At 43.0% G+C, this 23,400-nt stretch overlaps 1 protein-coding gene across 1 annotated transcript in view; it reads left to right on the forward strand.

Annotated features, from left to right (window-relative positions):
• The first annotated feature begins 796 nt into the window (after window positions 1-796).
• The window catches only part of ARHGAP32 (Rho GTPase activating protein 32), a 152,610-nt gene continuing 130,006 nt past the window's right edge, over window positions 797-23,400 (forward strand). Inside the window, exons 1-3 of the mRNA XM_009890807.1 lie at window positions 797-904; window positions 19,021-19,112; window positions 20,600-20,684. Coding sequence (XP_009889109.1) covers window positions 797-904; window positions 19,021-19,112; window positions 20,600-20,684 — 285 coding nt within the window. The remainder of the gene's footprint in view (window positions 905-19,020; window positions 19,113-20,599; window positions 20,685-23,400) is intronic.

Consider the following 23,400-nt stretch of genomic DNA (forward strand, 5'->3'; position numbering starts at 1 on the left):
TTCAAACAGGCCTTTGACGCTTCAGCTCTGCACCGTAATCTCTGCAAAGGCACATTTATACTGCCTGGAAATGCAATATATGAGGGCTCTCTCTGGCTCTAAAAGCAGAGCTGGCCTAAGGATAGGCTGAGAAGCTTTTATGAATACTTTTAAAATTGTGACTTTGAGCCTCCGCTCTCCGTGCAGGCTTGAAATATACTCCATAGGGTATGTGAAAGATGGCACCTTATCTGGAGAAAAGTTTACCTTGATAAACTGAGACTGATTTGAGTGCATCTCTGCAGAGCTGGTGAGGTTGAAGGTGCTTCACCGTTCAGATAGGATCAGCAAGAGCTCTGAGAGCTGATAGCTTGGAACGTGAATTCAGGCTAAGATATGGAAACGGCTATCTCCATTTGAGACAAAACAGGCAGTGACAACTGAGGAGTCAAATGTGTGTGTTTCTTCTTATGAGGCTAATGTTGTTTGCCTGGGCAATAGAAGCAATTTTTTGAAACGGACTGAAAGTCACTCCTCTGCCGCCTTCTGTGTTTTAAGACTTGCAAATTGTGCAGCGATTAAAGAAAATTATCCATTGATTGGTTAGGAATTGCAGATGTCTCTCCACCAGATTTACACTCTTGTCCTGCTTGTACAATGAGGAAGGAAGAGAAACTTAAAAGTCTGTGAGACTTCTGGATTTATAAAAGCATTTCTATCATCATGTGAGCCACATAGCTGAGCACCATAACAGACTTTATGTACGATTACCCACAAATTGTCACTGAGCATCAAACCTCTCTGCTTCCTTTCCAGAATGATGAAGTCCTCTGTACACGCAGAAGAAGATGACTTTGTGCCAGAGCTTCAGAGAAGCATCCACCCCAGAGAAAGGCCGGACTGGGAGGAGACCCTCAGCGCTATGGTAAAACACCTCATTGTGTTTCCTATATGCATTCTTCTTGGTTCTCTACAATATACTCTTATATTCTAGTTACGCATTGATTTATAGTCCCTGAGTTTCAGATTTTTAAATGGATTGCATAGTACTTTCAACAAGACCAAAATACTTTCCTTCCTCTGGCAGTTTGTCAAGGAGAGAGAGAAGGAGCATGCATAACGCTTCTGCCCTATTAATATGTGCCCCAGAGCAGGTCTAGTAACCAATTAAAAGGTCCGTAATGTCACAACGATTTTCAGTCTGCATTAACCTCTTTTTCAGCAAGACTTTTGAGCGTAAAGGGAACTTAAAAAACATGCTCTTTGAAGCATGCAGCATTTTGGAAGAATAAGGTTTTCAGCAAAATGCTGGCTAAGTCTACAGAAATCAAACGTCAGCCTGAAAGCTAAGCTGCCATCAGAGGGAACGGGATTGCAGAAAAGCAACTGCAAAGGTGCTGTTCTCATGCTTACAAAAGGCCCTACGAGTGGACAGTGGGCCACAGGCAACTGTATTACCTTGATTTATTTGTTTTCTTTTTAAATGAGTGAGTAAAGTACCTGCAGTTCCACCCTCCCAGCTCCCTCTAGCATTTGCTGAGCTTGGAAGGTCAGATGTTATTTTATTAGCAGCCAAACAGGGCAATGCGATTAGGTGGTTTTGTGAAGTTATCTTCCCTCACAGAAGCTTGGCCTGCCTTGTTTCAGTATAGGAGCATCTGGAAGTTGTGTCCTGCTTCTTATTTTCAGTTTTTTCTAAACTGCCTCATTGGCATAGTAAGCTGAAGAGGAAATTGCCTTCCGCAACAGACCTTGGATGGGGGCAATGTCTGAATATTCCGAGTGCAGTGCTGCTCTTGCGAGGCGGGCGGTCCAGCAGCAGGGCTAAGGTTACTTACTGTGATGTGGCACCAGTGACAATTTTTCCCTCTCGTTGGATCATGTGGCAGTGACAGGGCTTCAGCCTGGAAAAGCCGTCTGTTCCCTGCTCCTGGGCTGCCAGCAGTGCTCAGCAGCATGAGAGATGGGCTATTTGCTGTACTGCAGGACAGCCAGATTCATCTGATGTGCGGGGCTGAGGGGTACGCATCCCAGTGCAGTGTTTGAAGTTTAAAGCACTGTCACTACCTGACTGGGTCATGTGAAATAGATTTTGGATTAGCTGTTCTTTATACGATGTTCAGAAAATGTGTAGGTAATAAACACCCCACGAGCCAGGTATTTATGCTAATTTTAAAAAGGGGAACGAAGATAAGTTCTGTGTATTACTCTTTTAAAAGCATCATCAAACCTTATGTAATACAATGATAGTATTTTGTTCCAAACTTTATTTTCTGGTCAAAAGAACCAACCCAAAACTTAGGCACCACCAGCTTTTTTGCCTGCTGGTGTTTTCTGTGCTTGTTACTCTGCTTGACTCCTTGCTTATCCACCGTTAATTTTGACTTCTTGCAGTTGTCACTGCCTAAGTACGTTTTTTTTCTTGTATGTGGGTATTTTTGCTTTCTCTCCGCCTTGGCCAGCAGTTTGTGCTGGTGCCGCCTGTTTGAGAGCACTGTCTGTTCTCATCAGCATTACCGGCCGGCAGCGCGCACTCCCAGGCGCAGCGCACGGCGCTTGGTAACACCCCAGAGCCAGGAGTCCCCTCTAAATCACTGCTCAACACCCTGCTGTCTGTAACCTCGAGGTGTGTCTCAGGAGCGCGAGGCTGTAATTCTGTGTCTCTACCTGTAACACAAGTGATCTGCCGTACCTCATTTGTTATTGTTTTTCTTCTGTTGTTGATTTACAGTGAAGGGAAGGTTCACCTCTTCTGCCTTGATACCTTCCTTCCCCGTCATTATCAAGGCTGTTGTGCTCATGGCCCTTGTTCAGCGTTCACCTCTATACTGCAACCTACACATAGGCATAACGCTCCTCTCCCTGTGCAAACTATTAATTCACTTTTTAGAACATGTCCTCTTGCACAGCTCGATGCCAGCAATACACAAATGTCGTGTCCAGGTGGCTATAAAAGAGATTTAGAGGACGATAAACAAGAAAATTCACATTTAAGATTTGCTGCACGATGGTTTGGTATGATGAAGCACAGGGCTACATGTAAAGCTACTGAACCTGTATTTATGCTGGCTTGGATTTGTGCTTACAGCCTTGTTTTGACCTCATAGTCCTCTGAATGCGTTGTAGGTGGGTAGGAAGAACCTCACTTGCTCATGTTTACTGTGTTGAGTGAATCAAATTTCCACTTTCAACCCCTACCTTATGTCCAGTCAGAAGGTAATAGTTACAAGATGTAAATATTTACAAGACAGTGTTCAACACTGTCACTTTCGATTCTCTGTTTAACCAATGCATCTACTATAGTCTGTCTTTTTCCTGATCATTTTAGTCCTGAGAATATTCTCCTTGCTCTTTTCCTTCAGTTTGCATTTTTAGCAGCCTCTGGTTTAGCCTTTTCCCAGCGCATGCTCCTGCCATGGTATGCGAGCATCTCATAGTGGCATAATGCGTTTAATTTTTGGTTAGTAGTTGTTGAAGTTGCAGAGCTCAGGTTTTGTCGTTGCTTGCTATTTTGGCCTCTGGGGAACGGAGGCTGCTGGGGCTCGGAGAGGTTGGACGTAGCTGTTTTGTTTGCCACTCTCTATCGCTTCCCGTGGCAGACAGCCGGAGAGCCAACTGGGTGCAAGGCTCTGTCACTTGAAATGAATTTCACGTTCTGCCAGGTGAGCAAATGCTGAGACTAGCAACACTGGGGAGGGCTCGGGAAACTCTGACACAGTTGAAGGACCGGTGATGCTTATTCGTTTGTCTCTTGAACTTCGCCTTTGTACATGTTTTTGTACTTTGGGAAAAGGCGATTTATGCATTCACAGTTAGATGAACACATACAAGTCGTCCCTGCTCTCCTCCCCCCTTTTATCCGCAATATATTTCAGAGTGCTTATTATTAATTTATAGAAGTGCTTTGTTTCCAGAGCTATTTCTTAATAAAAAATAAACTTTCTGAAGGTACAGAGGTTGAGTGTCCTCCTGTACTGTAAATATAAGGTAGGGCAGACACTCTGCTTTTAATATTTCTGTCATCGCCAGTTTATTTGGGACGCCTGACTAGCTTTAGTCCTTTGTTTGATACTACTTTTATCATCTTTTTTACGTTTATTATTTGTACTTTCACCTACTCTTGAAAAGCACTTGTTTCTTCTTGTTTGTGGTTTAGCAGAAAGGCAAGCGATTTTGTATTGGAGACCTGGTTTGTTTGGGTACTTCTGGTGGTTCTTGAAGCTTCCTAGGAGTTACGGAGTCCTGGGCTGCAGATACTGAGGACCAGACTGAAAGAGACCCAACAGTAGATGGACAGACTCTACGGGAGTTAGATAATCAGGCAGCTGCCTGAGTAGCCCTCAAGGACTGCTATATTTTGTATTCCCCTCCTGACTTGTGTTCTGTATTTTTAGAATTTGGTCATATTAGATTTACCTTTTTTCTCGCTGTCTCAGCCTCCCGTTCCCCCGGCGCGTTACCTGCTGCGTAACCTTCACACATGCCATTTTTTTTTTTTTCTTCCTCTGCTCCAGTTTGGAAAATGCAGTTGATGATATTGACTCTCTTTGTAGAACACTTCTGAGTTCCAGGGATGAAGACCTGTATTTGAGCCAAGTAATATTGCAGTGTATGGATTTTCTAACATTTCTCCGAGACGGTAATGTTATTTTAAAGGAAAGGAGTATCTTTTCTTTGTAAGGTCCTGAAGAGTGCTCTATTTCTGTTACAAGAAATTAAGTTGTGAAAGAGAGCCTTTAAATAATATTTCTCATATGAGCCTACAGAACAGCTGTCCTCAGCCTGTCATTAACTTTAGCATAAACTGATATTTGTACTTAATATTACGTTTACCTGACGTTATTGACCTTCTGACCTGCTATCAGCACCTCTTCATGAGTTCAGTAAATGGCGATGTTTTAAAAGCAGTGTGCTAAGAGCCTCTCCCCCCAGCAGTTGGTGTGCTCTCAGGCACGTGTGCTCGCTCTGTCCCTGTTGCCTTTTTCTTCCATTTGTCTAAATTTTGTAGGGAAGCAGGCTTAAAACAGTGAGATAAATTAAAAAAACCTTTGTTTATGCATCCTGTTGAAATTATGCTGTCACAGAAAGATGTCACCTGGAGCTGCATTAACCTGAGATAAGGAGATATCTGGAGAGCACTGGAGATAAGGTGAATATACTCACTCCGAAGCTAGAAATAGGTTTTCTTTTGTGTGCGTTACATGAAAAGGTGGGTTTTTCCGCAGTATCTGCCACGTCTTTCACCTTTGGAAGCTTTCAAAATAGGAGTCTTAAAGCTGTGGTAGGTTTTATTTACTGTGAGATTTTTTTCCATAGTGCCCTGAGCTTGAGAATATAGGTGTTCATCCTGACACCCTGTCACGTCCTACAGTGAATGTCTGCAGGGAGTTATTCCTGAGTAGATCACGTCTGGAGGTGACCACAAGTTCTTCACCTTCAGGAAATCAGCCTTTCCCACCCCGGTGCACCTCTGAACAGTAGCTTTTGGGATGTAGGACTACGATATCCCATGGTGAGGTTATAGAGATGATAGCAGCAGTATCCCCAAGCGTTACTGGTTTATAACCAGGTTGCCTAGAAAAGGCGTGATGCAGGAACCTCTAATTACTGATGGAAACCATTATGAATCCTTGAATTTGGCTAATGCGTAAGTGAACAAGAAGGCAGGTCATAGGCAGTTGGTACGCAGCATCCTTTTCGGCTTATGCTGCTGGAATTTTCTTGGGGAAAATACAAGTCTGTGAATGTTTTAGAAAGGCACAGGGGTTAGACCTTGTCCTTGTTTTTCTATCAGGTCAGGTGGATTCTGAGATCTGTAGTATTTTCAGCAGTTGATGCTAGATAAGGTAAGGTACCCTGGCTTGTGAAGGTAATAAAGGCTTTTTAATGAGACCTCAATATATCATTCTGTTGAATCTGGGACGTGAGTGAGGAGAAAACTATTTTTAAATGCAGTTTATAAAAGTGTGTAGAGATTAGTGAATTGTAAAGGTTTAAAGAAAGATTTCACTCTCATTAGCGCAGGGTTTGTTTCTCGTTCTTTGTACAGCGCTTAGCCCGGTGCTGCCCCAGTTCTTGATTGTGGCTTCTGCAAGAATAGATTGAAAAAAAAAAAAAATAGGGGTGCATAGCATTTCTTTTAAAATAATTTTTATTTGCTGGGTTGGTTTTAAATTCAAAAGCCATCGGGCATGTTTCTGAGTATGTCAGTGCTGACCCAAGCTAACATGAGTACTTCCAGGGACTGTGGCAAAACCTGAAGAACAAAGGAGTGCGGTAAATCCACTTGTTTGGCCCTCTCAACTATGGTGATTTCCAAAAAGACAGTTTACTGAAATGATCTCATTTCAGCAGCCAAGATACATAGATACAATACCATTTAATGTGTGAAAAGCTGGTGAACTCCTAAGTAACTGCGCAGACAGTTTGTTAGACTGAGCCTGGTTTCCGATGGGTTATATGCCATAGAGTGTTTTACGACAAAGACTGCTTTTGAACTCTGAATGCCTACCTGCAGGTTCTTTTTAAAAGTCCAAAGTTTTAAGCTCTCAAGTGCAAGGGAAAGTTTTGAGTAGAAAGTTTCAGTAGAAGCTGAAATTCTGGGGTTTTTTTCTGTTGTTTTATGAATGACTTGGGCAATTCAGTGGAAAGGGACTTTAGATATTTCTTCACGCAGGTGCTCCAGCAGTTGGCTTCTGGCTCGAAGTCTTAAGAGTCATTGCATTTCTTAAATGTGGTGGAAAATATTACTTTGACGTTGCAGGTTAGTTTTGTGCTACTGAAGGCTCTCAGGCATTGGACTTGCCTGGGTTAGTATGTCTTCTGCAGAACCTGTAGTATGTCTTCTCTATCCAGCGCTCGGCAGCATCTTTATGGGAATCGCTTAGCTTAGAGTGCATGCAGGTAGGTCACAGGGCGCCATTTGTAACAACGATAACGATGGGATAGAAATGGGATTTCAGATAGTGTGGATAATACAGGCGTTGATACGAGGCAAATGTTCCATACAGCGCACCAGGCAGTCATCAGGCTGTAATAATATTTTGGTCAAAACAGTACTGGTCTGGCATTGCACCAGTAACCTATATTTTCAATTCACATAACTTGTGTTCCTTGTTATTGCTGCATAAATCAAGTATTTCTTCCCCTCGTTAAGCTTTTGGCAAGGTATTAGGTTGTTGTGTATGGTTCTTTCTCTCCCTTTTGGTTAGACAGTCGTTTGTATTTCAAAGGCTAACTCCCAGCATGAAGCTTGTCCCTGAGAATCTCTGAAAATTGGGACAATCACTTAATTGGCACATTGGCTTCCATTTGGGTTTGCCAATTAAATGAGTTCAATTAAGCCAGAATGGATACTGTACTTTTGGCAGTAAGTATTCATTTATAGCAATCATTTAATTTTCATTGGCGATGCTATAGAAGCAAGTGTTTCTAGTTACATTTACTTTCTGTACAGTGTATGCAGTCCTGCAGTACAGTGTTGATCCAGGAGAAAAAAATTACATTTTCTAAATTTCTGGTTTTAAATCTGTGGATATGTGACACCTAGCAAAGAAGGAAGGACTTAGAATTTGCCAAGGCTGGATCAGTAAAGTTTGTTGTTCACCATGATCACCAGTTTTAATGCACCCTTATTTTGCATATCACTCTATTTCAAAGTGCATCCGATGCACATCAGCAAATGAGATGTCTTGCGAAGTGAAATGTTTGGGTCATGTGTTTACATACCATCGCTTCTTTTATGGTCACAGGGGATAACGGCAATCAAAAAGATAAAGATGGCACTGGGGTGTAATGACTAATTTTTTGAATGCTTCCAGTAGCCCTCTGCCAAATTACAGAGGTGTAGGTAGGCAAACCCATGCATTAAAGTACATTAGGCACTTATGCCTGGCTTTGCAAAGGCTTTAGGGGGCCTGGGTGCTTCTGTTTATCGTACCGTGAGTAAACTGCTGGGCTCGGTGCCTTATGTGGCATCGGTGTGGCAACTGCTCAGTCTGTGAATGCCCAGTCTGAATTTCTTGGGTTTTAGGTTCTAGAATTCTAGGTTCAATTTCAGACAGTTTCATATCCCAGTATCTTTTGTAGTTATCACCTATTGCTCAGACAAGCTGCCTGTTGGTGGCAGCACAGGGATGCTGTGCTGTGCTGATGGTTGGGGCTGGTGGTGCTGCTGTAATTAGGCCAGGATATTTGCTCTGGAGTTCAGAGAGGCAGTATGAGACGAGCTCTTGAAAACAGGATTACATTGTTGTAACCCTCCTCCTCTTTTCCTCCCACCCTATTCCAAAGATCATCTTTATTTACGCATGTTTTGTTGTCATAATCTAAGAAATGCCACATTTGTTTGAAATGTACTTATTTGGGAGATAAAACTTGTAATTTATTTACCTGTCAATCACTTTTCTCTGATCCCAGCTGCTTAAAAATAGGATGGAACATCCAGGAAAGGAGTCTCTTATTTATAAGTTGTTGTTTTGTTTTTTTTTTTTTTTTTAAATCGGTGTTCCTTGCTGCTTAGTTACTATAACACAAAAAAAGATGGAACAGTTTTTGAAGGGTTGTCAATAATTTTCTCATCTATCCCATTCCATTTTCCACCCCCAAGTGAACCTCGAGAGACAAACAAAACACATCAGAGTCTATATTGCCTTGCTGAAGGTTGTAGGTGTTAATTTTTTTGTCATGATTCAGCCTTCTTAATTATAAGGTGATGAATTACTCCCTGAAAATGTTGGTAATCTTTAGCCTGATTTTTTTTTTTTTTAAATTATTCCATCCAGTTCTGCCTTGCTACATTTATATTGGTCTCTGCTGTGTCAGTGTAGGTCTGCATGATGTTTGTTGCTATTTGATCAAATACCGTGGTTGCCAGGGCATGGATGATCCTGACTGCAAACCCCCATGTTTTTACACTAGTGGTCTTAACACTTCATCTCTGCTTTAGGGTTTTGTTCCGTGAACATCTGTGATGGATGCTGTAGGGGCTTGCTACAAGTGTTTTTTGCATCGAGTAAGGCTTTAAATTGTTTCTTGCCCTAGAAGGTAGTGTGTCTCATGTAGTTAATTTTCCTCAGCTAGTGTAGGATCCATAGGATTGTGGCTGTGCCCTGATTATGTGAGGATGCGTGACCTCCAATGAGTAGACATCAGAGCTGCTTTGCAGTTTCAGACTGAAAATCACTGCTATTCTCTACAACATGGGTAAGTTTTTTGACTCCGTGGTATCCATGTGGGACTGGATGTGGTCTTCTGTGGATTCAGAGTACATCAGGCTTCTCTGTTGCAGAAATCTACTTTTGGAAGTTTCTGTCTTCGATTATTCCTTCCCACCACCCACGTGCCAGAGGACTGTCTCAGCACAGTTATGGTGAGAGAGTTTCTGGGGTGAAGAGTTGGGAAGTGAATCGCTGAGCTAATCTCATTTAAAAATAATCCCCCCCCAAAGAAGTTCAGCTTTCCTCTTTCTTTTTTTTTTTAATCTGGATTGTTTTGGGAACTTGTACTGCAGCCACTAAAACAGTTGCAGCTGCAATGAGAGGAAGTAGGAGAGAGTAGCCTGGGGCTGAAAGATTGGGGTGGGCGTGTAAAAAAAAATTGGCTTTACCTCTTCAAGCCAGGCTATCGTGAAACTATGCCCTGAGGCTAACCATGCTCCTGGTGTGCCTTCTGTTTCAGAGGCTGTGAAAGAAGTTTTAGGGTCTGTGTGTTCTTGATTTGCTCTGTGGCTTGTACTGCAAGCAAGTATTTTTGGCTTGAAAACATCTGAAGGCTCTCTTTGGTATGGTTGAAGAAGCCAAAGTTTTAACTGTTGATTCTTCGTGGCACAAGGTTTTTCCCTGTATTTGTGTGGGACCACCTGCCTGCTCTTGGTCTGAATAGATGGTCTGGTGTGTTACAGTTGCACGCATGCAGGAATGTCTTCTTAATTTGTTTTAGTTTTCTTTTCTCTGTGCATATGTTTTTGGTTTTATGTCTCAGTCTCTGTTCTTTTCCTTAAATATTGACCTTTAGAGGGGAAAAAAAAATCCTTTGCTTTTAGCTTACCATTTTATCAATGCAAGAAAACATCCTTGGAGGGCGAAGATGCTCACCATCGGGTTCTGCAGAGTTCGTGTTCTTGGTGATGTGAGGAAGAGGTCATCATTCACCTTCCCAGTTTTGCTGCCCAGTAGCACGGGAAGACCCTTGCATACCTCAGATGTTCACTTAGGACCCCACCTGAGTGACGTCAGGTCGTTTCTGGAGAACAATGTCACCTCCAGTTTGCCAGCGTTGCGGCACCTCTCCTAACCTGGTGCAGAGCACTGGCTCGTTGAGGCTGAGCGGGGCTTTTAAACGGTTGGTCAGGAAGGGCAGCTGGAAGGAGTGAATGCTGCCCAGGTACGGTGAGCGGCAGCCGGAGGCTCTCCGGAGGGCTGTGATCCCAGACCAGGCTTCCCCGGGTAACCCTTCAAGAGACGTGGTGAACTCGCCCTTTTGTTCTGTTGTTCAGAAGTTTACGGGCAGCTTATGGTATAAATTGCATGTTACAAGTAGACACATTCTTCACATTACTGTGTTATTATAAGGATTTGGAAAATAAGTGTATCATATAATACCACTTTGTTATTTTATGCTGTTGGAAACGGCAGTTTTTATAAACAAAAAGCTGAGCCCAGGTTGGCTTTACATGCATAAATGTAAATTCACGTTAACTCTACTGACTCAGATACTGGGGTTAAATGTCAGGCTGCTGGTTTTTCCACCTTCTCAATCTTTCTTTTACTGCATTAGGAAAATTCTTCAGTTTCTAAGCTGATTTATACATAACATAACATAACATTGTTATTTGCATAATCACTGGATATGGCCAGGGGACTTAGCAGAGTGGTATTTGCTAGTTTCAGGCTGAATTCGTCTCCATAGGTTTTTGTGTGATGAGAAACTGCTTTCTACCACAACAACCCAAAGCTCCACTTGTCCTTTTATACCTAAGCCATGATTAGGATCCCCTTCTCCCTCTGTGAAACCAATAGACTGTAGAAGCTGTGCATCACACAGGGATTTTGGGGGTCTTTTAAAAATTTTTTTATAGCCACCAAGGAACTGGAATGGAAGTATTGTGCTCATTGGATGCTCTGTTTTCTGTGGCTTTTTTTCTGAAATTTATTTTGTAGGCTGTACAGAAGAAGGACTCTAACCCTGGCTGCCTTTCCCACGCATATTGTATGTGGGATTTTTGTTCTTAAAGAAAGTACATTCCTTCGCCAGTATGCTATTATGTGAGGCTGTGTACTGTACCGTCGCGGCTCCCTGGGCTGAGATCTTTGTGAATGGTAATAAGGCGATCTCAGGGCTGCTTCACTATAGCCTTGTCACATCCAAACTTCAAGCTGTCAGGTGGTTATCATGCTAACGTCGTCCTCAGTAGCCAACCATTCATTTTTGCTTGGTGCATCCGTTTTTGTCTCTAAAACAAAGGATAGCCATGAAAGAAAACACAAGTGTGGGACTGTTTTGTTGGAAATAGCCGCTGTCCTTTGGTCCTTTGGGTGTGTTTGATTCGTCCACAGAGAGTCAGCCCAATTCTGCGCATCTCTTCAGGCCTCACTTAGGAAACCTTGTCGTGACATAGAATCCCTCCGCTTTACAGAGCTGAACTTTGGTCACGGTGACAATAGTACTGCCAAAGCAGGTTTATACAGCCGCCAAGCTCCTTACTCTGAGTCTTGGCTTCCACTTCCCAAATTAGTTGTTTTACGTGTGAGCGGGAGATGGTTTTACCCACGTAGCTGCGGGCTAGCAAACTTTATTTCAAAACACAGTAGATGAATAGTTAAGAATTTGTTCTTTGTTCACTCCAGGCTGATCCTTTAAACTATGGTAAATGGATGCCTTGGACTAACTCTATAATGCTAAGTCTCAGGAATGAGAGGTTTCCCTTAATTTGCCAGCTCATGGCAATGCTTAAAAGTTTTGGTTTTTTTTTTTCTTCTTTTTCTTATTTTCCCCCCTTTGGAGGGGAGAAGCTGGGAGTAGAAAAAACACATCCTGTGTGGTCTTTTCAAAGAGAAGAATTTGCTGTTAACCATGCCACGCAGTAAGTTCTGGCTAGAACAATTCAGCATTGATAGGGAATGTGGAAAATGGAATTAAAAGTCCTAAACTCAAAAAATGATACACATTAAAAGTATGTTCTTTATTGAATACAGATTTCCTAGACATGGGATTAAGAATGTGCACAGCCAGTATTCAGAGTTTCCCTACTGGAAGCACTTGTCATTTTTTCACTGGCTTTCCTCTCTCGCATTGCTCGTTTACCACGAGATTTTACTGGCTGGGTAACTCTTGCCCCACATGTCATGCTCCCCAAACTGAGAGCTAAATTAAAAAGGCAGTACTGCCTCTAATTACTCCAGCTGTTCTGGCCTTGAGCTATGCCTGCACGTAACCCAGTCCTACAGCTGTCCTTTGGCACGTCAGAAAGGATGTTGCTTTTATCTTTCTTTGCAAAAGGGATCAAGGTATTTGCACTAGGTAAGGAGCTAAATAAGTTTTTTTAAAAATAAATTAAAGAAAAATCTGTAAAATTTAAAAGGTTCAACTGTTTCTCATTCTGAAAACCATCATTGTGCTTTTCTGTTGGATCTCAAGCTGGCTCTTTGCACGCTTTTCCTTGGGTTGCTCTAATCAGTATGCCAGACCCTTGCACGCTCAGGGGTGGTATTTATCTGACGCCTTGCTCCTTCCTGAGTGAGGGCACGCAGCCGAATTCTGCAAACATGGGTGGGTACACAGGCCCCTGGGGTACCAGACCAGGAGCTTGTCTTTGCTTTGCAGCTTTGCAAACACTCCAGCTGGTTATTAAATGTGCCAGTGCTGCACTCTGCTGCTCAGAGCGGGAATAGCGTGGATATTAATTCTCAAGATGGTCAATTGGGAAATGCAGAGTTGGAATGGGGGTATTTATTTTTATTTTTTACTTCTTCGGTAAAGCTGCTGTAGTATCACGAGCAGATATTTTTGTTCAAGGTGACGTTGTCGGACTGGGTAAATAAACCAGATGCAGTCGCTGCTTCATTTTAAATGAAGTGTCCAAATATCTTAAGCAGCTCTGAAAAATGTAGCTGAAATGTGTTAAAGTGACACAAACATCCTGTATGCAAATACTTAGGAGACTGATTTGCATCCACCACATGAATCAGTGGAAAGTGGTACTATGAAGAACTTGGCAAATACTTGCGTTTCCATCACATTGCCACTGCACCTCTGACGTTGTTGGATGAATGTCGTATCTTCATCGATTACTGTACGTTTCTTCCATTCAAAAAAGTCACCCAGTTACAGCCTTCCTGTGCTCAGGTACATTTTAATCCTTTTAGGGATGGTGCTTGGGCTGATAAACGCTGCAGAATCCGGACCTTTCCTTTGGAGTTATTTGTAGCAGCTTGGACATGGTGACTTTCAGTTTGGTGAAAGCATTTTTCCTTTGCTTTGTTGATTTATTTATTGCGCAGAACCAGGATGGTTGTTACAACACATCGAGTGAGAGCGGAGAGAGCTCTCTATCCCTGGAGTATGTTAGTGGCTGTGGAGTATGAAGCTGAGCTAAACCGTATTTATTCCTCCACTGTGCTTCAGGCTGACTCTTGAGCAGTAATTGGCAGAAGCAGGACAGTGCTAATGAGGTATCGCCTTGTACCTCGTAGTGATCAGGGGATGTTTGTAGGACAGTTTCTTTTTAATGTTGCAAAGGAAACTCTGCGAAGAAGCTGATGCTGCACCGGGTTTGTGGAGCTAGTTGGTACCCAAGATTTAGAATAGCTGTCGTTGTCCTTGTGCGTAAACGCCCACATCAGATATTGAACTGTGGAGACCATTACCCACCACAGAATAATGACTTTTACAGAAACAACATTTCTGTTTCCTGCTGTTCTTCAGTGAAGAAGTAAAACTGACAAAGCTTGGTTTTTTTGGAAAGCTTGGGGGGGTGGGGTGTTGTCATGGGGACTACTCCCCCCCCCCCCAAGAAAATTGAGGGGAAATGAAGATGATGTAAAGGAAAGACTGTCATGGAAACCAACTAGCATTTTGTATCAGCTCTGCCATTTTTAGAAGCAAGGCCATGTGCTGAAAGAATCCAGAGCAATCTGGTCCTTCCAAACTGGTTTTGGTGAGAGACTGATGGTAGGAAGATGCATAAATGTTACTGCCTGTCTAATAGTTATTCTTGCTTTGTGTTAACCTTGGAGAAGAGTATCTTTCCACCTTCAGAAATCCCACTTGAATTCAGTAGCCTGGGTGCATGCTGACCTGTCAAGTCTTGCGTTGTGTCCTTTCCTGTGTGTGGTACCTCCGCAGGGCTTTTAGAGTAATATTGTGGAAAACCAGTTTACCAGTTATGGGATTACTGGAGCTTAATGGGATTCCACAGTTTCTTTTCTTGTGCATGCCAGGGCAAGTCTGTGGCAGTAGGAGGAGGACTGTGGGGTTTGCGTTGGTTCAATATTCGCCCCTATTGAAAATACTAAGGTAGAATTGCATTGTGTTTACTGGGCTGTTTTCTTCAATTTTACATGTATTTTCAGATTGTGTTACACTTTTGGATGTGAAGAAGACGGGTTGACATGTTTTCTGATAAATGTTATAAGACTTTTTAGGAGAAAATCCTTTCATATTATGCAGTGGGGTTGTTAGATATAAATTATTTATGGCTAAGGTTTTGTGTGCTAGAGAGCGCAAAGCTGAAGTTTTCCAAATCGTGTCTGTAAATACAAAGACCAAAAATTTCAAACTTGCATGCTTAAAGCTAGAGACTGTGTTTTGCGAGAGCTCTCAGGTTCCCGGAGGTTTAGCAGCAATGCTTCGGAATTGCACAAGTGATGTTGGTGCTTCAGGGGTCCTCCCGCCCCCCACCGAGCAAACGGCCGTGAGGATTTCAAATGGAATGACTGTCCATCAGGGGGTGGGACGGACAGACAGGCGGTCTTCCAAAATTGCTCAGAGCAAAAGTTTCAGTGGGATCTACCTGCCTCGCAATGGATGTGGGTTTCTGCTATAAAATACTGAAGTTCTCGAGTGTTGTCCCAACTGCTGGTCACGTAAGTGCAGGGGGAGACTGGTGGTGGTGCTCAAAAGCCTTCAAAGGAAATGGAAGAGGACTGAGGGTCCTGATAGTCAGTAGACTGCATTCTTCATCGAGTCCTAATTTGTTTACCAAGTTTCGGACCAAAGCAGATTGAGGCAGCAGTGACATTAAGCTGTGAAAATTGGACTAAATAATTTGCATAAACGGATTTGCTATGCAATTACTAGGTTTCCACAGAACAGCGATGCATAGAAAATGGGGAAGTGAGAAGCAACTGATAATGCTAGCTAGCTAATTTTCAGATGTAAATAATTCAACTGTTTCAAAATGATTTTTAAAATTAAATTACTGTGACACAAAGCACAAAAGATGACAAATTTCATTTGGAGTGTTTTGTTTGTATTTTGAGAGGAGGGTAATCTAGGGTGACACTTTGCATGCCAGGTTTTGGATCAAAACAGGTACAAACTCGTAGGGAATAAAGTGCACTTTTATGGAGCTATGTGTCTTTGGTTTAAATGGAAAGTAGCTGCAGTTTATTTTGGAGTATTACCGTATCTTAAATTGCAATCAGTTTCTTTTTTGCTTATCGATCTATTCACCAAGTTGTTTCTGGTGTTAGTACCTCCTACTGAAGATTTTAGCTTGCACAAAACCACCATTCTGCCCTTTTTCCTCATCTGTGAGACTTCTGAGAGATTGTTGTTCTGCCACCGAGTCCAGAGAGCTCCGATCTAATTGGAAAAGCAACCAAAGTTAATTACTGAATTGCATCTCATTGTAGTCCATTTAAATGGATATGTGCTGTTGGAAATGGGAGAGGCTGATATCTCCTTCCAGCAGGATTTGGATATAACTCAACTGGGAAGAAGAGGATAATACAACTTTTTCAAAGAGAAGTGCTGGCATTTAAGTCTCCTGGAGGTGTGAGTTTTGCCTACGCTGCTTTGAGTCAGATCCAGGGTAGTCTCTACCCACTGCTGCAAACTGGCTTGAAGCCCACGTTTTTCTGTCAGATTTGTTTATCCATTTTTATATCCCACCAGCTTCTACTGCTGATGGAGAAGAAAAATTATTTTTCTTCCTACAGAAATTCTGTTCCTTAGAAAATTAAGGCAAGCACATCCAGCTTTGCCTAAAAGCCGCTTACAGGAATGGCACATTTATTACTGTAATTAGTTATTTTCTTATGTTAAAGACCTGCAAGGTTTATTAAATTGGTGATCCTCTTAATGTTAAAATTCACAATGAGACTCAAGTCTCCTGTTACATACTGAAGTAATTGTGTGCTTAGTAACAGTCAGTCAGCCAAAGATAGGTTTATTTAAGGGTATAAATATTGTCCTTGTTTTTCTTCAGTGTGTGGGTGTGTGTGTTCTGTACAGCTGTGGGACAATGGAGTTGAAACAATGTTTGTGTTCAGGGCTGGGAAAGGCGCAACTGGGAGAGCGAGTGGCCTGGCTTCAAACGTGTTCAGTGATGTTCATAGAATCACAGGATGGTTTGGCTTTGAAGGGACCTTACAAAGACCATCTCGTTCCACCCCCTGCCCTGGCCAGGGACACCTCCCACCAGCCCAGGTTGCTCCAAGCCCCGTCCAACCTGGCCTTGAACACCTCCAGGGATGGGGCAGCCACAGCTTCTCGGGGCAACCTGCCCCAGGGGCTCACCGCCCTCAAAGCGAAACATTTCTTTCTAATATCTCAATCTCCCCTCTTTCAGTGTAAAACCGTTCCCCCTCGTCCCACAGCTCCCCTCCCTGATGCAGAGTCCCTCCCCAGCTCTCCTGGAGCCCCTTTAGGCCCTGGAAGGGGCTCTGAGGTCTCCCCTTTTTCGCCTTCTCTTCTCCAGGCTGACCCCCCCCAACTCTCCCAGCCTGTCGGAGGCAGCACTGCAGGGGGGTCTCCCCAGAGCAGAGCGCAGCAGAGGGGCACAATCCCCCCTCGCCCTGCTGGCCACACTGCTGGGGATGCAGCCTGGGATGCCGGTGGCTTTCTGGGCTGCCAGCGCACGTTGCCGACTCCTGGTGAGCTTCTCATCCACCAACACCCTCAAGTCCTTCTCCTCAGGGCTGCTGTCCATCCATTCTCCACCCAGCCTGTATTTGTGCTTGGGATTGCCATGACCCATGTGCAGGACCTTGCACTTGGCTCTGTTGAACTTCATAAGGTTCACATGGGCCCACATGTGAAAGGGAGGAGCTCACTCATAATAGCTGCAGCATCCCTTTTCCATGGGCGGTGCTGGAAATAGCAGGAATTTGTCTGGGTGCAGAGAACATGCTCTGCTCCAGCCCTAGGTAAGCCGCAGTGATGTTTGTTGGATGTCTACAGTGTATGTCTGCATCTGAGCCAGGGTCATCCTGGATTCCCTGTGTCGAGGGAGAAATAGATATTCCCTTGCTTTTATCCTAATCTAGTTGCCTGAAGTAGGTGAACCGGCCCCAAAGTGCCTGTTTATCTCTGGTGACTGTAAAAGTAGCCTCGGGTAGATAACAGTTGTAGCTGCATACCTCGTGCATGTCTGGAGTTGAATGAGATGAATCACTCCCTCTAGCGCTGTTGCTGTTAGTTAATGAATACAGGCATGCTGAATGATTTTGACTTATTTACTGCAGCTCTTTATGATGTGGTGAAGCACATGTAAATTTGACCCATGTCAAGTGAAAATGAGAACTTCAGGGAGGGGGATGAGAGAGATTCCCCCATTGTTCATCCCGTATGTGGGCTGGTAGCTTGAATTGTAATTGTCTGACTCTAAAGTTTTGGGGGCAAGGACCAAGTTGTTTCCATATTTTACACTGCAGCGTAGAACTGAATTCTGTGACATAAAAGCTTTTGGACTGCTCATCTCTGTTCAGAAATGGTGGACCAGCTTAGAAGCATTTGTACTGATCTGGACCAGAGAAGTCATCTGTTTGCTTCTTTCGTTAGAAAATGGATTTGATGTAATACTCTTTTGTTCCAGAGCTGTAAGAGAAGCCATACTGAAGTGCCTTTCTTCCTCTTGCTTGAGCATTCACTATTTTGGACATAATTTATGTTTTGAAGCACATTGTATAAAGCAGGAAAAAGCTTATTTGCCTCATCTCACCCACGTCACTAATGAGCTATCTCTGGCCAGCATCAGGGACCATCTTTTTCTCCTCCTGCTCTGTCAAGTCTGTGCCGATCTTCCTGCTTGATCTCTTCTCCTGTCATAAAAGCCTCACCTAAAATCCCTCGTTCTGCTGGAGTGTGGGCCCGGTACAGCACGGCAAGAGAAACACGCGGCACCGAGTGTTTGAGAGTCCCCTGTGATGGTAACTGCTGCCCCAGCACAGCTCACGGCTTATGAAAGAGCAGCTGGAGGAAGGAGAGGATGGGAAAGCACAACAGAACAAATGAAAAGAGGGAGTTTGGAGTTCTGGCCTCACTAAAGCAAATGAATTTTAGTGATTAAGGAATTTTAATATGTTCATGCACTTATACCAATAGCTTCAAACATCTTTTTTAAAAGCTCACCTCCCACATATAAGCAGCTCTGTCATTAACTTGATTTTCCGCTGTATGAGCTATCCAGCTTCCTCCAGCGCCTCTGCCTGAGTCTACGTGCACAGATGTTTGGAAAATCAGGTACTTAATGAGGAGTCCAAGTATGGAGTTCAGGAATGTATGTTGGTCTCTTACCTCTGAAAATCTCCTCTTTAGAAACCACAAGTAGTAATGAATAGCATACTGGATCTCAGGGTTATCACTAAGAATCAGCAAGGCTCTGCAACATGGTGCAGGAAGAGATGATCACATACTGCATCGTAACCCTGAGGTTCAGTCTTCCTTGTTAAAAAGGCAGAAGTACAACTTCCAGCACAGAGATTTCGGCTGTATTTGTACATATATGTAAAAATACACGGGCTACTGCTTCGCAGGCGGTAGTCCATAGCATGTAGTCAGATTTTAAGTTCCTTTCTTTTTCTTTTTTCTTTGTTACAGGCAAGAGGTGCGGATATCCCTGACATTGCAGGGGAGCTGGCGCTCCGGACCTGCGGCAGCACAGCCAGTATGAAAGTGAAGAATGTGAAAAAGTAAGAGCAGCGTTCTCTGATTTTCCTGTCTTTGCTGGGCTTCTAGTTTTGATATCCTGGGGTTTAGCTATTGTGCTGCCATACCGCCAGGGCATTCGGCAGCAATTTTTGATAGTATTTTCATCAGAGCAACCAAAATCCTTGTGAAACAAAGTTTATTATATAATGTAGTCTAAAACTGGGGACATGAGAGGTTTTATTGGCGCTCTCACCTATTTCTAGCTATAGAAGCAAAGCTTGTTAGAGTTTTGAACTGTACTGTTACTGTACTTTTACATTTTTGTGATTTCTTTCTGGAACTGATTAATTTAGAAAAAAGAACATATCTATAAAAAAACCTAAAGAGAAGCCCAGGCAATGTATAAATGAGATAATTTTCCCTGTCTCGCTGTGCTCTGGGAAGCTAAACCAGGACAAGTGGGTGGCCTAGATGTATCTCTTCATTTGATATTTTTTCTCTTTTCCTTTTTTTGCGTTCTGCACTGTCCCTCTTCATTTGAATGGGTTTTGCACAGTTTTTCTTTTTTAGGGTTATTTTTTTCTTCTCTCATCTCCCAGGTGGTTTTGGGTTTTTTTCGGTGGGCTTACACTGTCTTTCTCTCTCTCTCATTCTCTCCCAGAGAATGTAAACCAACTTATTACGCTTGCGGCTAAGGTTTCAAACCTCCAACTTGCAAAGGGGATCAAAAGTAATCAATATTACTTGACTTGTCTTTGCTAAGAGTGCTGACTTGAGGACCAGAACTGCCCGATATTAATTGCTCTGGGCATTCAGATCACCTCTCTGTAGCGCTCTGATGCTGTAAGGGAAATGGCTCTTTGTTCTAGTGCTGAGCAGCCAGATGCTGCATCTCACTTCCCACTTATATTCCCGTGGGAAGAGAGAGCTAGATAATGACAATCTCATTGGCTCACCACCAGAAGTATCTATAGGAGTCTATAATAGCTTCAGCAGAAGCAAGAGCATGTTGCAGAGCCAGAGGATCTCCCCGTCAGCCATCATTGTAACTGGAGACACTTGGGAATAATTATGCCTCACTTTTGAATTTTAAAAAAGCAAAGGATAAATAGCATTTGTTCTGCACCCTCAGATACATCAACCCGGGACTGATGGGCTGTGATGCCTTTCACAGGTAAAGTTCTACTTTCCTATGTGTCTCGTGTAAGGCTGTTTATTTGCACTGCAAAAATGCATTTGTAAAGGTAGAGCAGCTTGTCCCTGCACCGTGTCTTAAAGATGTGGGCTTTGGTGTCGATGAAACGCCACGCAATTCTTTGAGGATGCAATTTAGTTTTCCTTTCTCACTCAGTTCCTTTCTCCACTGTTTTGGTGCATCACATCAGCAAACCCCTCTGTTGCCTTGGCTTTAGGATGAGAAAGTCGTTACTGTTTTGTGTCAGTAACTGCATTTTATAACAGTACTCGATGCTGAGCATTGTTTCAGTGATTTGCATATATCTTACGGTGTGCTTTTGATGTGCTTCAGGTTATCCTTTACAAAGGGTCATTTCCCGAAGATGGCTGAATGTGCACATTTCCATTATGAAAACGTGGACTTTGGCAACATACAGGTGAGTTTTGGGTTTCTTTTCTATACAAAACATCATTGCCTTTGGCTGCCAGCTAACCCGGTGAGGGAGGCGGTAGAGGCACCTCCACTAAGGTTTGTTTAGTTTGTTGCAAAATGCTTGGTGGGAAGAAGTTAAAGCAATAGGGTCTCGTTATTTGGAATCGCTTCCGTGTCCTGGGCCAGAGCCTGTCCTCAGCCATGTGGGTTGAGGCTGGAGATGATTTTATTTCCACTGGATTTGACTGATGCCACTGTTTTAAGACTGCATCAAACATTCATTATTGAGTCAGCCGTAATAACTGCATGGATATTTTTAGCTTGTGTGTGTGTGTATCTTTAAACAATTGCATGCAGGTATTTATGTAAATATAAATAATTCACATTTATCCCTTCTCTTTGTGTTACCTTAGCTCTGCATTGTGCATTGCAGTAGCTGTGTCATCAGAATACAAGAAATTGCTAGTCAGCCTGAGTTGCATTTCTGGAAGTGTGCAGGCTTCACTCCTTTGTGATCCATCCGTCAGAAATATAGGCAGAAGCATTTTTCATTGAGCAGCACCGGGGAGGGCTGGGAACCAAGAATCACTGCTGCTTTCTCATAGACAGGGCACATCTTGTTCTGCACTTAGAGAAGCAGGAATCCCCCCAGCATCTGCCAGCCTTCCAGCCAAAAAGAGGTTACAACCTTTTCATTTGTAAAACATTTCCTGTAATATAGAGTGAATTATTTACAGCCTTTCATGTTTCTGTACTTGTCAGTTTTGCAAGCAGAATTATGCATCCTTTTTTCCTGTCTCTGTAAAATTCCGACTGAGAAGGAGTTTGGGTCCTATTCAGGGCTCCTATCTGCTGCTATTCACACTTAGTGGCTCTAAGTAGGTCCATTCTACTGAGAAGGGGCTGTTTGTGCATTGGCAGACACACACACACGCACAAAGGCAGAGCAAGTTAGACAAAATAGCGGATTTAAGAGGACACCAGTGCAAAGAGCTCGGTTCCTAACGAGGTCTCTGGAAGATGGGCTGCTGACACAAACAGGAGCAGTCCTCAATCTTCTGAAGCAAAACTATGTTTCTTTATTCTCACTTTTCTGTGTATAAGGAATAGCGTGACTAATCTGTGTCCCTACTTTTAGTCTCCTGTTAATTTTCTGATTTGACACCACTAATTTTTCAGCCATTTCACAGAGAAGTTTTATGTTGGAGTAGGTGTTGAGCAGGTTTTTGTACACACACAGATGTTTTTTGTATCGTGTGGTCCTCTGAGTTTTCCTTGCCATCATTCAGGCCAGTGTGCAAGTTAGAGAGACATTACAACCTTTGCATACAACCTTTGCATGACACTACTATTTAAAGCATTTTGAAGATATAATTTAATTCTTCTGTGGGTTTAAGCATTCCTTGAAATGTTTTAAGGATGGCAGGGAATACTTGGGGTTGATACACTGAGATTTTTGTGTTTGTGAGAGGGAGAAGTACAATCAGATAATATTGTGCTGCTGACAAACCTGGAGTGTGTTCTGGTGGGAAGTTTCCACAAGCAGGAGTGGTACTGTTTAGCGCTCATTTTTGGGGTGTCATTGCTGTTCCACAGCTTTCCATGCTCCTGCCCAGTCGTCCTGCGTGTCCGTGCCCTCTGGCACTAGCAGAACACCAACTGCTCTAACCAGGGGAGTGGTCTGGCCGAAAAACCATACCTGGGGAAGGATATAGCCTGGGAAGAAAAGGGTGGTGAGCCACATCAGGCCCCTGAGCTGTTTTCTCTCACAGTGTCTGGAGTGTGAAGCCAGGAGGAGAACAGGGGACGATGGCAGCATGGGGGGCACAGTCATAAAAGTGTGACTGCGTGTGCATTGGGAGGGTCAGTTCTCTGTTTCCACCACTGCGACCCCTGAAAAAACATACACGCTTAACTATTCGTGTACCTAAAGCAAAAGCTGTGCTTCGATAAGGTGAACCAGCCCCTAATTACCAGCTCTGTGCCTCTTGTCCTTTCCTTTTTCTAAGCAAGACTTCTCATAGATCCCCATGGTGTCATGACTTTTTAATATGAATAAAAATACCTTGGTCCTGAAATACAAAAGGGTCGGGCATCACAGTGTCTCCTTAGTAGAATTAATGGTAAAATAAATGAAAGCTATTAATACAACAGCAGTATTAGCTTACAGACTTAAAAATAGGTTCATGTAGGGCTCATGCATTTTAATGAAGTGGCATTCATTGGTGGCTCCTTTGTGATAACAAGGTAGACTAGAGAATAGCAGTAGGTTGAAGTGACTTGGAAATGACAGCTTGGCACCTAATAGCGAATTACGAAGTTGCATCTGAGGGGTGGTGGGTGTAAACTCCTTTCAAAATCTATTCACTGTTAAAAATTTGCATAGTAGAAGTGCAGTATTATCTGGCTGTGTCAGGAATTGTGTAATGCTGTCTATTAACAGCCTGGCCAAATTTCAGATTGTTTTGTAACGTTTATGTCACTTATAATATGGTTTCATGGTGCAATCGGTATTAATATCTTGGCGTTTCACCTCATGAGATCGTTTTAAATTAACTTTCTGAGATGTATAAAAAAGGACTCGTTCTCTTCTTATCCTAGCACCACGCTAACAGAAGTGGGTGCATTTTGGGATGCTTTTTCTCTTCAGAAATGTTCTGCTATACTGCTTTCAACAGCGATGTATTTTAACCTTATCTGCCTCTGGCCAGCAGGACACG

The sequence above is a fragment of the Charadrius vociferus genome, unplaced genomic scaffold (assembly GCF_000708025.1).
Source record: "Charadrius vociferus isolate BGI_N301 unplaced genomic scaffold, ASM70802v2 scaffold858, whole genome shotgun sequence".
Lineage (NCBI taxonomy): Eukaryota > Metazoa > Chordata > Aves > Charadriiformes > Charadriidae > Charadrius > Charadrius vociferus.